At 42.3% G+C, this 15,944-nt stretch overlaps 3 protein-coding genes across 13 annotated transcripts in view; 2 read left to right on the top strand and 1 right to left on the bottom strand.

The window, feature by feature from the left end:
* pikfyve (phosphoinositide kinase, FYVE finger containing) overlaps positions 1–3,178 on the bottom strand; it is a 30,704-nt gene extending 27,526 nt beyond the window's left edge. For 2 of the 10 annotated variants that reach the window (XM_030343071.1, XM_030343067.1), the window contains exon 1: positions 1,772–2,147. The gene's annotated coding sequence lies outside the window, so the exon portion shown is untranslated. Of the gene's footprint in view, positions 1–1,519; positions 1,543–1,771; positions 2,148–3,091 lie in introns of those variants that run through there. The other 8 variants (XM_030343068.1, XM_030343074.1, XM_030343070.1 and 5 more) reach the window with 8 other exon arrangements.
* sgo2 (shugoshin 2) lies at positions 2,330–7,096 on the top strand. The gene is made up of 9 exons (XM_030343078.1): positions 2,330–2,442; positions 2,573–2,689; positions 3,125–3,300; positions 3,387–3,464; positions 3,576–3,631; positions 3,774–3,889; positions 4,024–6,024; positions 6,643–6,715; positions 6,806–7,096. Exons 2-9 carry the CDS (start codon positions 2,599–2,601, stop codon positions 6,966–6,968), a joined length of 2,754 nt encoding a protein of 917 aa, XP_030198938.1. The 5' UTR covers positions 2,330–2,442; positions 2,573–2,598; the 3' UTR covers positions 6,969–7,096.
* Positions 7,097–10,025: 2,929 nt separating this feature from the next.
* Positions 10,026–15,558, top strand: c9h2orf80 (chromosome 9 C2orf80 homolog). Of its 2 annotated transcripts, XM_030344357.1 has the most exons (7): positions 10,026–10,446; positions 10,640–10,722; positions 10,954–11,044; positions 11,370–11,447; positions 13,158–13,245; positions 13,327–13,433; positions 13,732–15,558. In XM_030344357.1, the coding sequence occupies exons 1-7, from the start codon at positions 10,432–10,434 to the stop codon at positions 13,798–13,800; spliced, it is 531 nt and encodes a 176-aa protein (XP_030200217.1). In that variant the 5' UTR covers positions 10,026–10,431; the 3' UTR covers positions 13,801–15,558. The 2 variants fall into 2 exon arrangements, with proteins under 2 accessions (XP_030200217.1, XP_030200216.1); XM_030344356.1 differs by having other exon boundaries at positions 10,026–10,722.
* The last annotated feature ends 386 nt before the right edge of the window (positions 15,559–15,944 follow it).

Here is a 15,944-nt window from a genome sequence, read left to right on the forward strand (position 1 = left end):
ATGAAGAAGGAAAGGAAAAAGGCTTGCAGCCTTTGCTGGTCTTTCGTTGTAGAAAACCCCCAATGCATATTTACAGCAGTGAAATTAGGTTGTAGTATTTGCTTGCTTGCCTCTAGCTACTGTTATTCAACAACTGTTTATTTAAGATAAGACTTGATTAGGTTTTGATACAGAGGGTTTGATAAGCTGAAATTGTGTCAATAATCTATCATTTCTACATTTAAAGTGACAATAAAAGGCACTATTCCCACATGTGGTCAACAAGATTGGTTTAGAAGAGGATATAAATCATAGGATTGTGTACCCGCTTAGCCTGTGTGAAAAAGTAGCAGGACAGATAAAAGCATTCGATACATACATACATCAACAGACATGCAGAGACACTGATCTAGTGTCTTTAAACACTTTATAATATTGACCAAAGATGCATTTACTGAAAATATTTAAAAAGCAATGCAAAGGACCTTTGCAAATGTAATGCAGAATGGTATTGTTAGTAGTTAGAGCGGCAAGGACTAGGCTTTTGACAATGGAAGACATGCATTTACTACTACCATTACATCGACTGCATAAAAAAGAACATGCATTTACTACTACTACTACTACTACTACTACCACTACCAGACACAAAATAACCTTGTCCAAATTCAACATCTGTGTGATAATATTGCAGTTCTATTTAGTACACATGATTGAAAAATATGTAAGCCGTTTTTAAATATTGTCTTTAACAGAAAACGCATACATTTTAATATTTTGCTATATTTGTTATCGGATTGAATACCAAGCATTGGTATTAAATAGAGAATTGCTCTATCGAACAATATGTCATTTTTTACCGACCAACGGAAATCCCTGTCTACAAGGAAGCCCGTTTGTTTTATAAGATTTGTTGATCATAGAGCAAAACTAGACTCGCGGTTGTTTGACAAATCCCCTGCCTCGTCTCTCTCGGTGAAAAATCAATCATATGATGATGGAAACGGGCCTCGAGTAAGGTGGACTTCTGACGACCCACACACACACACAGGGACAGGACACAATTTAAGCTATGGCGTAAACGAAGCAAAAAACAACTGTCAATCCCCGACCGTGGGTGTCTTTAATAAACAAAACAAGGCTGCAGCTCGTGTATGTTAACTTATTATCCAAATGTTGGCTTACTGGGAACTGACCATCTATAATGAAGTAGCCAAAAACTAGACTCGCGGTTGTTTGACAAATCCCCTGCCTCGTCTCTCACTGGGAAAAATCAATCATGTGATGATGGAAACAGGCCTCGAGTAAGGTGGACTTCTGACGGCTCATGAACATGTCCCCCCCCTACCCACACACACAGTGACAGGACACAATGAAAGCTATTGCGTAAACGAAGAAATAAACAACGACTGTCTATCCCCGACCGTGGGTGTCTTTAATAAATAAAACAAGACTGCAGCTCGTGTATGTTAACTTATTATCCAAATGTTGGCTTACTGGGAACTGAACATCTACAATGAAGTAGCCAGAGATGATGTACCTTGTTATCCAACGCCAGCTCAAAACTGCAACTTCATGGCTATACTCTCCCTACGACCAGACCAGGACAACTGTATTCATTAAAGACTGGTATGAGGCTAGAGAGACAAGTTGCAGCTAGTAGCTGACGTTAGCTAACGTTAAGCATAGCATCATCTTCTTACGTACGTTACTGCTAGCATTAGCGGTACATTGACAGAAGATGTTGAACACACAGACACACGGCTCAATGGCAGAAACAATTACAATTTACCTGTGTACTGTCTGTCACTTCATCGTTTCTATGACATTGACAAAAAATCTGCTCTACTGTCTGGGAAGCCGACTCCCATACGGAGAGGGGAGAGCAGAGCAGTCGAACTGTTGTGATCACGAGACAAGGCAAAGACAGACAAACTCCGAGTCAACGATCGATCCATTTTTTAACATTGCATGTAGCTGTTGTAATGTGTTCAATAGACAACGGATAAAAAATGTATTTCTAGCCTTCACTTAAAAACTCTTGTTAAATTGTTAAAAGCATACCGTTAAACAGACCCTTTATCCTGTGCCAACAGAGGGCGACAAAGCGTAACATTGGGTTGGTTGCCTACAACCTACATCCATGCCTAAAGCCCTCTATATATACATGTATGCATATTATTTATCGCTCAAGACTAGCTGAAAATTTAAACCAAAATATCTGAATATATATATATATATATCCATACAGTATAAGCATACATCCATTTCAACCACGCACCACCCGAACGCGGGGAGCGCATGCGTGTTACTGATCGGTGACCAGGAGATAAGCCACGCCCCTCGTGTTTGAGAGGAAACGGCGGGTCTTGGATACGTTGGACTTCGGTGGACGGCAGAATCTGTTTATTTTTAAATTGACCCGCGTTAAGGATTCCACTGGTCTGGCTGATAAGCAACACGGTATTTGATTGTATAGGTAACTTATTTGTCGGGTTGTATAATTTAGGTGAGACAACTTGACTTCTATGAGCTTCATGGAAACGCAGTGCTGGTTTTAATCTTTTATTAGCTTCATCTCCCGACTCCTCAGCCGAACACCCCGTCGACCCGCTCACCATGTCATCGGGGATAAAAATGACAACCATAAAGTTTTCGAAGCAGACTGATCTTGGAGTCTTGGCCTCCAAGATCAAAAACAAGATGCTCAGTAAGTGTGCCAAGATGTCATTTGCGATTGAAATAATTGTCTTGCAACGACAGTAAACTAAGCACACACAGTTTGGCATAACAACATCGCGCTACGCATACATTACCAATAAACCAATTGGCCAGCAGTTCTTACTGCAGCTACATTTCATAAAATACAAGATTGTTTGTAGTGTCTGTAAGACAACTCATAATCACTTGGCTAGTAGATAACGTTTACTCTGCGGTCTAATTCAAGACAGCAGATTAAACAAATATTAATTGATTGACATTCAATGCAACCACTCTACTGTCTACCATTTTGTCCATGTTATTTCAAATTCAGTGTCAGAGTGCCAGGACTTAGGCCATGAAACTGCCGCCTCCTCTATTGCAGGAACATGGTACATCGAATAATACTTACTTGTTCTGTACACCCCTTCTTACGTCCAACCAGATAGTTCATCTTTTTTTAAGATCTCTTTGAAGACGAACAACAGGGCATTAGCTGGTGCTCTGCAGGCCCAGAGAGAGAAGAGCAACAACCTGCAGATGGAAATTATTGGCCTCCTGAAACAAGTGGATGCTCTGTTATTTGAAAGGGCTTCCATGAGATACAAGCATAAGCAGTTGGTAAGTGTTTCCTGCAGTACCTTCTTTGTTATTTTTCTTCTACATTTATTTAGCAGTTTTTAATCATTGTGGTGATACTTTCGCAGGTTCTTATGGTAAAGGAACTCCGTAGCACCACCATGCATCAGTTATGCAGTATGGCTGACATCCTATCCTCAGAAGACGTGAATATACCTTATAATATAGTTTAATATTAATTGTGTTTAACATGCTGTACTATTTGTGTCAGAATAGGATGTTTCGGTGTTCAACTATGGTTTATTTATTTTTATTAGGATGACTGTAACAACCAACAAGACGATGCAGATGGTGGTGATGTTGAGAATAAAAGGTAAGCAAATTTAACTGATAAGTGTGTGTGTGTTTACTCAGCAAATATCAACAAAAGCCTGAAATTTTGGGGATTTGTGTTTTTTTGAATGAGTGCCATCTTGTCTCTATTGTATTCCTCATCTCCTTCCTTTACGTTTTAGTCTATTACCCTGCCAACCGCAACCCTTAACTGAGGCACATCACTCACCAATCAAAACACTGGTAGATTTGACTAATACTATCGGTGGTGTACAAGGCCAGCCATCAAACGATATGAGTGAGTAAATAATGCACATTTAACAATAACCTATTTTAAATAAAAGAATACAATAATAATACACATCATTTCCTGATAACCCACACCCATCGTTATTCATCGTTGTGTATTTTCCAAATGTATCTACTGCACAGAAATCGATAAAGAGGGGGAAAATACTTCTGATGAAGCTGTGCAGTTGGCCCGATGGAGAACAACCAGTCAAACCAGTAGCTTGAGGGAGGATGTGGAACAGTATTCCAGGACTCAGCCCGGACGGGACAGTCACTCTATGCTGCCTTCATGCCCTCAAAACAGTCACACCCCTGCAGCTGTTGTTGCATCTGAAAACAAACGATTGAGCGTTTCTGTCGATCTTCAGAAAAGCTCAGCCCAGGAGTTGACCACCGCCTCCAACAACAACAACACCACCACCACCTCCAACAACGATAACGACCACAGAGGTGGACAGGAGGTGACTTTGCTCCTGAACACCACCATGGAGATGACCGTGAGGGATGCCACTGAAATAATCATCGTCGACACCAAGAAGAAATCCCGAAACACAAACGAGCCTAAGATTAAAGACCAAGCCGCACCAGTGGTAAAGGCAAAGAAGGAAAAGAAAAGAAACAAGAAACCAGGGAGGCCAGAAGACAGAGACTCTACAGAGTGCGGGTTAGTAGAAACCCAACATGTGCACACTGCTGCTCTGCCACTATCAGAGGATCGTACAGAAGAGGCCTCTGGTACACATAAGGTTGTGTCTCGCATCCCCAGATTTGGCAAGGCTAAAGCTTGTGACGGACCGAACACGATACAGAAGAAACCTCAGAGTTACCCGAGTATTGCCTTACCTGAGTATAGCGGCTGTGACGTCGTAGAGCCTGACAGACACGTCCCCACAGTCAGGGAAGATGCAAGATGGTCACCCAATCATGTTTTTTCAGAGGACGGAAACGCTAAAAAGAAATTAAGAAGGACTAATGTCGCTTCAAATCCACCAAGAGTAATCAAAAGGAAAACCCCTATCCCATTAATGAACCTCTCTAATGCTGAAACACAAAGAACATCTAATGGCAAAACTACAGAGGAAGTAGACACCGCCTATAGTGATGCATTCAGCGGCCAACTGCTGGAGAGTCAACAACTTCCTGTGGCCTCTAATGACAACACACCTTTTGAGCTTGGGGGCGGGGACTTGGGTTTTCCAGAGGCTGGTTACCCTGAGAGCAAGGATCTTAACTTTAACAGAGAACTCAGGAAGACTTTTGTGGTGACGAGGGATGGGTCCCCGTGGGAAAACTTCTCACCAGATATCAGTACTGGAGCCAGCATCCTGACGCCATCTTCAGCATCTCCGCGTGGGTCAGAAGGACAACAAGATGCCTCAGTTGCAAGTTCACCGAGGCAGGTTTCGGAAGCCACTCTGCACAGGTTCTCCGGTCCTAATTACTGTGACAAGGTAGATGTTTCGGATCAGACCCATTTGCCACGCAAGCGTCCCTACGAGGAAGTTCAGGGGCACGAGGCCACCTGTTCCAATGGGATAAGAGCAGCATGGAGTGAGCAATCAGCATGTCCTTTCAACGTCAGAAAGAAGAAAGTAGAGAAGAGTAGGCACCAACAGAGCTACAGCCCTCAAGGGTACGGGCCTCAAGATCAGGAACTGCCACCTCACCAGGACGACACGCAAACAGGAAAGGTTGTTCTGGACGGTACACACAAAAAGTCAATTTTGTCTCTCAGAACCAGCAGAGTAGCTGCTGGTACGTACAACGAGGAGTCGCCTCAACACATCGCTGAGACGGTCGATGTCTCTCCGGATACTTGGGTTCCTAAAAGGCTCCCACCACCGTCCCGTTCCAAAAAGAGCAACAGTAAGAAGATCTTTTCCACTTCCTCCGGCACAACAAGGAAAAACTTTGTGGCCTTCGACAACAAAAGGATGTCAGATGTCCTCGCGAGCGACGGGGGGATGGACCAGTGTCTTACGAGCCTGCTGCTGGATGAGAGGCCGCCATGGGAGACCCCAGATGTCAGCCTCAGGGCTCTGGATATGGAGGACCACTATGTCCCTACTCCCAAGAAAGCCGTCTTGGCCACGGTGACGGGGTTGAAGGAGCCGCCGCCAAATACAGTCAACACTTTCACAGGTTAGGTGGTCCTCATAATGTCCATCCTACATGTTGGTGTTGGGTATATTGTATGGTGAGGATTTCTTATGATTCTTAGGTTTTCTTATTTCCTTTCTTCGATTGATTCTAAGCTAGGCACAAAAAGTAAGGACATTTTTGTTTGGTAAATTATTTCATTTTAACAACGCTTTTTGGCAATAATGTTGTGTTGTTGAATCCTCCGACGCGAGCCTTCCGAGTTGCACTTTTGACATTATTTCCGGTCTCGGAGCATTTATAGCGTTCCCGTTCGTCTTTGTGATTGTGACATGAAATTGGCTAGTCGTTGTTTATTGTTAGCTACATTAGCCTCTTTAGCAAACCAGCCCGAAACAAGGTCACATATCAAGGTGGACACGCCCACCTGTGATGTCATAAGGGACAGATTTCCAAAACGGCTTGTAACGGCTAATCAACCCACACCTGTGCATGTCATGGGACCTATAAAGGATTAGTGGTGCAAGGTGTAATGGAATGTTGTGCATTTGATTTTGCGATTGTAGTTGAAAATGCAATGTGTTCTGTTCAAATCGGTTATTTTAGCAAGAAGAGGTTTAAGCAGTTTTTTTTTAATGTCCGTTACCAACACCATTACAGACAGTGGAGAAGTCGGTGGCCGAACCAGAAGAACAAAGGCATCTGTGAACTACAAGGAGCCCAGCATAACATGGTAAGGACCACACCTCCATAACACTGGTGGAAAACCTCTCAGATTGCAGTCAAAATTGAATTGCACTAATAAAATATTGGGATCTTACAGCAAATTGAGGCGCGGAGACCGTCACACGGACACCGGTCTCCTGATTGCTCCTATTTATAAGGAAAAAAAGAAGAAGAAACGGACCAAGATGGCGAACAAGCAAAGACCAGAAAGCAGTCTTAGTTTAGGTTTTTTAGTAGATGAAAGTGAAAACCCTGTTTGATTTTCTGTGTAGTTCTTATCTAAGTTGAGCGTTGACTGCATTTCTCTGAAAATAATAGATAATCAACAAATAATACGATGAATGGATATTGTTCTTGCAATTAAAGGCCCACTATGCAACTTCGGGCATTTCTTGGCTGTTTTCTTGGTTTTGGCACGCACATTTCTCTACACAGCGCCCCCTACAGCTTCGTAGTAGATATTTCACAACACTGTCGTAACAACTCGTTGACGACCCTTCCCCATGCAGTTCTACGCGAGCCATGTGCATTTGTTTTCAAAGAAGCCGGCGAATGCGTGGAGCCATGTCCGAAGTAGATGTTCATAAAGTGTAGGCAAGGTTATACATTTTTAAAAAGGTGTATTTGTATTGCAATAAACATAAATCCATCCTTTTTTATAGTTGACGGGGAGAATGTATATCCTAGATTATAATTGTTATATCTTAGGTTGAACAGAACAATCAGTGTAAGAGGTTTGGCTTGTATCTGGGGGACGAGACGGACGAACAGCAAAACACCCATGGAAACAAAGGTGTTTATATGGTTGCAAGCTAGAAACATACAGGGCTCACAACAAAACGGTCGAGAAACAATTTTTACAGGGCTCACAACAAAATGGTTGAGCAAATACATTTGTACAGAGACTATCAACATCAAGAATACCACGAAGACAAAGTTCACCCAAAGGTACTTTCAATTTCAAAAGCAACACGGCCGAGTCGGCGTCTGATTTGCAGTCTTTTTCTTTCAGTTCACGCTATTCCTGAAAAGCTTGCTCAACGTTTACTCGTGTCTGGCCTCTCTGTCGGTCAGTCTCCCTTTTCTCTTCTTCTGTTCCTCCGACATTGGGTTTCTCTGTCTCTTTTTAGTCGGCTGATCTATGATGAATATAACAATCCCTTAGTTACTTGTGTTTATATCGAGCCGGTTCCGCGTTTGGGGGTCTGTGCCGTAAAGCACCAACGCCCGGAGTTCAGAACTTTCAACGCTCCAACGCGTGACGCTTAGCCACGATAGCCAATCAGCGTGGAGCTTGGCCCGACATCACCGACAGAGAGTAGTGACCCTTGCACAGAAGCATACGGCCGACATCTTTCTTTATTCTGGGGGTGGAAATACTAGTAACATAGTTACGCCATTAAATGCGTTTATGGAAACATTTTTAGCGAGAAATGTGCATTTTACTTTCATAATGTTCGCTCGGTGAATGTGAAGGATGTTTGGTTTGATAGTTATGACGAAGAGTGAACGCTCCGTTCACTTGCATCGACTGAGTCTCTGGTTGCTAAGCAACCTCAACGTCTTGGCGGACTATTTCTCTGTTTAGTTAGCCCAAGTGAAGGAGTTCAAGTACATCGGGGTCTTGTTCGCGAGTGAGGGTACTATGGAGCGTGAGATTGGCCGGAGAATCAGAGCAGCGGGGGCGGTATTGCGTTCGCTTTACCGCACCGTTGTTACGAAAAGAGAGCTGAGCCGCAAGGCAAAGCTCTCGATCTACCGGTCGATCTTCGTTCCTATCCTTACCTATGGTCATGAGGGTTGGGTGATGGCCGAAAGGACGAGATCGCGGGTACAAGCGGCCGAGATGAGTTTTCTCAGAAGGGTGGCTGGCGTCTCGGGATAGGGTGAGAAGCTCAGTCATCCGTGAGGAACTCGGATTAGAGCCGCTGCTCCTTTACTTAGAAAGGAGTCAGCTGAGGTGGTTCGGGCATCTGGCAAGGATGCCCACTGGGCGCCTCCATTGGGAGGTGTTTCAGGCACGTCCAGTGGGGAAGAGACCTCGGGGAAGACCCTGGACTAGGTGGAGACCTCGGGGAAGACCCTGGACTAGGTGGATAGATTATATCTCAACACTGGCCTGGGAATGCCTCGGGATCCCCCCGTCAGAACTGGTCAATGTGGCCCGGGAAAGGGAAGTCTGGAGCCCCCTGCTTGAGCTGCTCCCCCCGCGACCCGACCCCGGGTAAACGGATGACGATGAGATGAGATCGTTATTTATATCCGAGATTATTTAATCTAACCCGATCTAAACTATCATGCACCCAAACACGGCGGCGTTTGGGTTTCCTACCTCGGACTCTAGCGCAGCCACAGGCGCGTTGGGCGCGTTGAACCATTTTTGTGACACACAATGATCAAGCGTCAGGTTAGGCGCGTTACTCGCGTTATCGAACGCGAGTAACGCGGTTGGTGTGGCCGTACCATTAGTCGATTGATCCATGATGAATGCAACAATTGCCTCGCAACTGGCTGTTTATATCTAGCCGGTGCCATGTTTGGGTGTGTGTCTGTGCCGTAAAGCATTTTCGAAACTACAATCTGACTACATTTTCGAGGATACTTCCGTTGCGTCACATCCGGATTGTGTCGGTCCGAACAGAGCAAGTTGCATATGCGCTTTTTCACTGGAGAGGCGACATGGGTAAATGACACACCCACCAATCGACCCAGAAATGGATGCAGAACCATCAGCATAACTCTCAACCTGCATACTTAATGTAATTTTGGCTAAAAAAGTTGCATAGTGGGCCTTTAACACTCACTTTTAGTTGTTTTGTTCTTTGAGTTTCTTTGTTGCCATGTTTGTAATAGGCAAAGAGTTTCGTACAGGATGGGGTGTAAATTATTAACTCTTAAGCTGTTCACCTGAGAAGTCTGTGTTGCTGTTGGCCGGAACTAGCAGTAGGTCATAGGCGGTTTTATGATATTCGGGTTTGGAGAAATTTGGTTTTATGCCTTACTTTATTTTTGGGACATCCATGTGAATGGAATAACATTAACCATAAACCTATTTTTGTGTAACAGTTGTTTATCCAATAGATAGAATTGTGCATTGAATTCATTAAATGTATGGTTTTTCTTTATACAAATGTAGTGAAGTTCTTCATGACACAGTGGATAAGGGGCCTGTATTGTTAGTGGTAAACTCTGTTCAATGAACTAAATAGCTGTGTGTGTGTGTGTGTGTGTGTGTGTGTGTGTGTGTGTGTGTGTGTGTGTGTGTGTGTGTGTGTGTGTGTGTGTGTGTGTGTGTGTGTGTGTGTGTGTGTGTTTGAGAGAGGGAGCAAGGCGGAATCGGTGTCAGGTTCTGTATCCTAGGTAGTAATTGTTTCTGCTCCATAGTTGTGAGCCAAGCTGACCTGCTCTTCCGCTTTAAGGTATTCTTATATTATATCGTCTTTTACATTTCAATCTCATACCCATCTTTGTGGGGCCTGCTGCAGCCCTGGTGTCTTGCAGAATTTGCACTTGAATTTTTTTGTTCCTGAAAATGGACGAGAGGCATTTGAAAAAAGATGTCATGGCACTTTTGTGAGTAAATGCTACAGGATAAACTTGTCAGCCAATGCATGTGTGTGGTATATATTTTTTCGACAGTTCTGTTTGTTTTTGAACAGAAATGATTATGTTGGACAGAGGCTCAGAGAGAATGCCTTTGATCCCAAGGGGAAGGGAACCTCTATGCTGGATGATCTGGTAGGCCTACAACAAAGAATAAATGAACAGTATGCTGTTGGATCATGAAGTTCATTTCATTTTAGAGCTATTCAGATTGTCCTTTATCGATATTGATTAGCATTCATGACTCTAAATGGAGATACACCAACTCCTGTTCCATAGGGAAACCTTTATGTGTGTGTATGTGTGTGCGTGGGTGTGCACACTACAGGCTCATTGTGACCTTGCCCTAAGAGTTGCCCTTTGGTGGTTAGACCGAGATGAAGGCCAGGGCATCCTGGACACAGACATTATGTAAGTTATGGTTGGAATGGTATAGGCCACAGTATTCATATGGATGGAAGCAATATACCACAATGACGCTGTATGTAACAATTCAATATTATCTATCCCACCTTGGTTGTATGAATTGATTATTGAGGTAGTAAAGATCTTAATATGTGCCATTCTGTAATAATTATTTTCTCCAAGGAGCATCTGTGGAAAGTGAGCGTTTTGTTCTGCTTTTTATTTTCTTTATTACAGTGGAGCAAAAAGCTTGTCAGGAAGTAACAAGTACCCTAGCCATCTTGAACGGGAGGCTATGATCTTGTCCTCTTTTGCTGGGATTGTCCTGGTAAGTCAGACACACTTTGCAGGCCTACATTTCACAATCTTAATGACTGTACAGTCAAATAAAAAATGCCTTAATATCCTATTTTATTAACCCATCAAGATGGTCATCAGACAGCAGTTAGAATAATGTTAAGGGACCATAAGTCTCTAGGAGTGTGTGTGTTATTAGCCAAAATCTGCCCAGCACTGTGACGTGACATCACAACTGGGGATGCCCACCCAAATGTATATTGTAAGGGCTATTCACACTCACACCTGGCGGTCAAATAGGGGCCCTCTAATGAGCTGACCGCTATCTTGGAACGGTTCTTTTTCTACCCCTATAGAATGCTCTTCCTGTGGAGGAGATACTGGCTCTTTACAGCTGCAAACCGGCCGCCACTCACTCCAAGCACCAGTCAAAGGTAGACAGGCAATAGACCTCTGAAGAATAAGTCCCGCCTCCGAGGCTCTTGGTTCCATGTTTAAATGTCTATGGAAAATAACATGGGGGTTTTGAATGATCGTACGCGACAAGCTCTAGGTGGAGAAGAAGTAAAAGCTGCTCAAAATTTTTTGCATGCTTTATTGTGCATGCACATTTTTCATAATGCTTTACAGAAATATACAAAATAGGCAGTTTATTATAGCTTCAAATAGCTTCCTGACTGCTGTGCTGCCAACCCCAGAAATCTAAATTTCTACTTATTTCAGAGTAAAATGAATACAAGGTAGACAGACCGTGTGTGTGTGTGTGTGTGTGTCTGTGTCTGTGTCTGGAGATAGGATAGCTTAATTCACTTGAGGTGGTTAGAAAACAGTTTTGTTATGTTTTTCAATCGTTTATTCTTTTACCAGAAGGACTATAAGGACTAGGCTACTTTGAGTTGCCCCCTGTAATCCCATGTTTGTTTCTAGTGTAAAGCAAGTTTGTTTTTTTAAATAAGATTTGGCGCTTATTAAATAATATCCAGGTTTTTTCCCCCAAATGAAACAGCCTAGTGACGCCACTGTCACCAACTACAGAGTTTGTCAGGTACGATCATTCCAAACCCCCATGTTATTTTCCATAGACATTTAAACATGGAACCAAGAGCCTCGGAGGCGGGACTTATTCTTCAGAGGTCTATAGTCTCCTGGCTGTGACTCACATCTGCATGTTTTATTGCTTTGTTACACTGCCTCGAGATTCCCCCTGATGTTGAAATTATAAATGAAATGTATAATTATTATTATTATTATTAGGATGGTTGTTGTTTAGGTTTGATCTAGATTAGTTGTTTCAGCATTATTATTATCTTCTACTGTATATAGCCTACATCAGGGATGGGCAACTGGCGGCCCGCGGGCCGCATACGGCCTGCATCCTCACTCAGTCAGGCCCGCACATAATTTTTATTAAAAAAATAAAAATAAAAATCGAGTTACAGAAATCTTGATTAAGGAAGAAGAAAAGCAGAGGATCTGTTCATAGAATTCAAAGGCAAACCCATTTGTCTAGTTTGCTTAAAAGCGATATCAGTCATGAAAGATTTCCACTTAGGTCGCCACTACAACTACCTTGAAAGGAATATCATGCTTGTTGGGTTTGAGTTCATTGAGTTGTTGCACTTCTTTGCATATGTTTTTCTTTTACTTATCTATTTTATTTTATTGTATGACAATGTTTTTATGTGAAGCACTTTGAGTCTGCCTTGTGTATGAAAAGTGCTATATAAATAAAGTTGCCTTGCCTTGCCTTAATGTTGGGCCACTGTTTTTCAGTTTTGTGACATCATTGAATGATGATGTATGTGAGCCCTTTGCACTGATCAAAATACTAACCAGTCGTGTGGCTGTTTGAGCATGGAATACATGAAATGAATGCATGTTGTTGGTTCAATCAACATACCATACATAGGTTATGAAGATTTTGTAGGTAGTGGCCATCCCCAAAATGCACCAGAATACAGGAAATCATATCCAACAAATTCAAAAATGTGTATCTTCTCTCAGTTTACATCTAGTTGAAGTGCACAGTCACATGGCCCTCTGATGGTGCTGATGAAGAATTGTGGCACTCTTTATCATGAAAGTTCCCCATCCCTGGCCTACTTGGTTTATTTCTACCTTTAACTTTGTCTTCTTTGCCGCAGAACTCCATCGTGCATCCATTCACCCTGTCCTACCACCCCTTTGCCATGCTCTGCTCCTACAAGGCCCTGGACCACTCCAAGAAGCACAGTAAGCCTTCTTAAGTTTAAACCAGGAAAATTACTGGAAAGTAGGCCTATTAATCATGTTGCTGTTGTTGCTGTTCGGTAGGTCAGAAGCTGAAACGGTGGCTGCTTGAGAAGTCAAACGCTTCCAGTGGCCAAGCAGCCTTAGCGCAGCCTTCGTCCTCCGCCTCATCCTCACGTTCTTTTCTAAGTGTAAGTATTTCATTGAGATACATTTTTCTGACTACCTTACTAATCTTTAGTTTCTTAGTCATAGTTCATTACATCTGAGAGATGCTATTGTCTGTGATTAGACCTTTTTTTTTCTTGTCACTGCACAGTCACAGTAAAAATATACGAGTTACAATTTTACTACACAGAATGGTCAAAACTATTAAATAAGACTGAAGTAAACAAAAATAACAAACAAAATATTAAATTGAATGGGCCTACACTGCCATCTAGTGGGGTTCAACTGTTTTTATCTCCTCTGTTCACCTCTTGCTTCCAGGACAGCGATGAGGTCCAAAAGAACAGAACAAAACACTATGAGGGCTCACTAGAGTCCCTGAGGGATTGAGCCTTTTGTTTATCAATCAAATATGATTACTTTCTAATATCCCGTTGTCCAAATATGAATATGATGTTTCTGCATTAGTGAAGTATTATTGCTTACAATTTATGAAAACCCCAAATTCAAAATCTCAGAAAATTTGAATATTGTGAAGAGGTTCCATTTTGTAGGCTCAAAGTGTCACATTCTAATCAGCTAATTAATCCAAAACACCTAAAAAGAGTTCAAGCCTTTAAATGGGCTAAGCCTGCTTCAGTAGGATTCACAATCATGGGGAAGACTGCTGACCTGACATTTGTGCAGAAAACCATCATTGAAACCCTCCACAAGGAGGGCAAGCCTCAGAAGGTAATTGCAAAAGAAGTTGGATGTTCGCAAAGTGCTGTATGTGGAAGGGCAAAGTGTGGAAGAAAAAGGTGCACAAGCAGCAGGGATGACCGCAACTTGGAGAGGATTGTGTGTAAAAGGCCTTTCAAAAGTGTTGGAGAGCTTCACAAGGACTGGACTGAGGCTGGGGCGAGTGCATCAAGAGCCACCACACACAGACAAATCTATGAAATGGGCTTTAAATGTCGTATTCCTCTTGTCAAGCCGCTCCTGAACAAAAAACGTCCGAAGCGTCTTACCTGGGCTAAAGAAAAAAATAACTGGTCTGTTGCTCAATGGTCCAAATTCCTCTTTTTCAGATGAGAGCAAATTATACATCTCATTTGGAAACCAAAGTCCCAGAGTCTGGAGAAAGATTGGAGTGGCACAGAATGCAAGATGCTTGAAGTCCAGTGTGAAGTTTCCACAGTCTGTGTTGGTTTGGGGAGCCATGTCATCTGCTGGTGTTGGTCCACTGTGCTTTTTCAAGACCAGAGTCAACGCAGCTGTCTAGCAGGACATTTTAGAGCACTTCATGCTTTCTTCAGCGGACCATCTTTTTGGGGATGCTGACTTCATTTTCCAGCAGTACTTGGCACCTGCCCACACTGCCAAAACTACAAAAACCTGGTTCAATGACCATGAGAGTACTGTCCTTGACTGGCCAGCAAACTCGCCTGACCTGAACCCCATAGAGAATCTATGGGGCATTGCCAAGAGAAAGATGAAAGACATGAGACCGAACAATGCCAAAGAGCTGAAGGCCGCTATTGAAGCATCCTGGTCATCCATGACACCTCAGCAGTGCCACAGGCTGATAGCATCCATGCCACGCCGCATTAATGCAGTAATTCATACAAAAGGGGCCCAAACCAAGTACATATGCTGATTATACTTTTCATAGGGCCAACATTTCTTTATTTTAAATCCTTTTTTTATTGATTTCATGTAATATTCTAATTTTCTGAGATTTTGAATTTTGGGTTCTCATAAGCTGTAAGCCATAATCTTCAAAATTATAACAAATAAATGCTTGGAATATCTCAGTTTGCATGCAATGAGTGCATACCTAATGTATTAGTATGACCTTTTAAGTTGAATTACTGAAATAAATTTACTTTTGCACGATATTCTAATTTTCTGAGTATGACCTGTGTATATATATATACTGTATATAGTCTGGCTCTGTTGCTGCTTCCCTGACTACTGAGACGGCAGTTTGGCATTGTAAATCAACAAACAGTAGGTGTAAGGGAATTTAAGTGTGGCTGGAGACGATGGGGACATCAAGTCAAAACTAGGGGTAAATACTAGTCATAACCAGGGTTAGGAGCCGAATCTGACATGCAGTCCGGCGTGCGGCCCTGTGTACATTTAGATGGGTTTACTAACAACATTCATAAGGGACTCAATTTTAAGAATCTAGAAACATGTAGCCCCATTTTGGGTTATGAGAAATTGTCTGTCTATGAAAATGACGGATAGGACGTAGTGATTTATTAATAAATGTGTGGATATTAAACCATTTTGTGTTATGTCAATGAACTCTTATTTGGATCGGTTCTGGATTTATATCCAAGATACAAGATCATTTATTGTCATATACACAATGGAAACATATTTGCGCCGGGCAATGAAATTCTTAATTTGCAAGTTCCCATCACACAAAATATACTTAAAATAAAGTAGATAAATAAACTAAACTCCAAAAAAAATCTAGACAAAATTTAGTTAAACAAACAGTTAAATATAATTAAATATATAACTAAATACACTGATGTACT

The sequence above is a fragment of the Gadus morhua genome, chromosome 20 (assembly GCF_902167405.1).
Source record: "Gadus morhua chromosome 20, gadMor3.0, whole genome shotgun sequence".
Classification (NCBI taxonomy): domain Eukaryota; kingdom Metazoa; phylum Chordata; class Actinopteri; order Gadiformes; family Gadidae; genus Gadus; species Gadus morhua.

What these genes read in the sequence shown, in the direction of transcription:
- c9h2orf80 (XM_030344356.1), top strand. Translation starts at nt 10,562, where the DNA reads ATGGAGATACACCAACTCCTGTTCCATAGGGAAACCTTTATGTGTGTG. An exon ending in ATCCTGGACACAGACATTAT is followed by an intron (nt 10,723 to 10,953) that starts GTAAGTTATGGT and finishes TCTTTATTACAG; the next exon opens with TGGAGCAAAAAGCTTGTCAG. An exon ending in CCTCACGTTCTTTTCTAAGT is followed by an intron (nt 13,434 to 13,731) that starts GTAAGTATTTCA and finishes TCTTGCTTCCAG; the next exon opens with GACAGCGATGAGGTCCAAAA.
- sgo2 (XM_030343078.1), top strand. Translation starts at nt 2,599, where the DNA reads ATGTCATCGGGGATAAAAATGACAACCATAAAGTTTTCGAAGCAGACT. An exon ending in ACATCCTATCCTCAGAAGAC is followed by an intron (nt 3,465 to 3,575) that starts GTGAATATACCT and finishes TATTTTTATTAG; the next exon opens with GATGACTGTAACAACCAACA. An exon ending in AAGGAGCCCAGCATAACATG is followed by an intron (nt 6,716 to 6,805) that starts GTAAGGACCACA and finishes GGGATCTTACAG; the next exon opens with CAAATTGAGGCGCGGAGACC.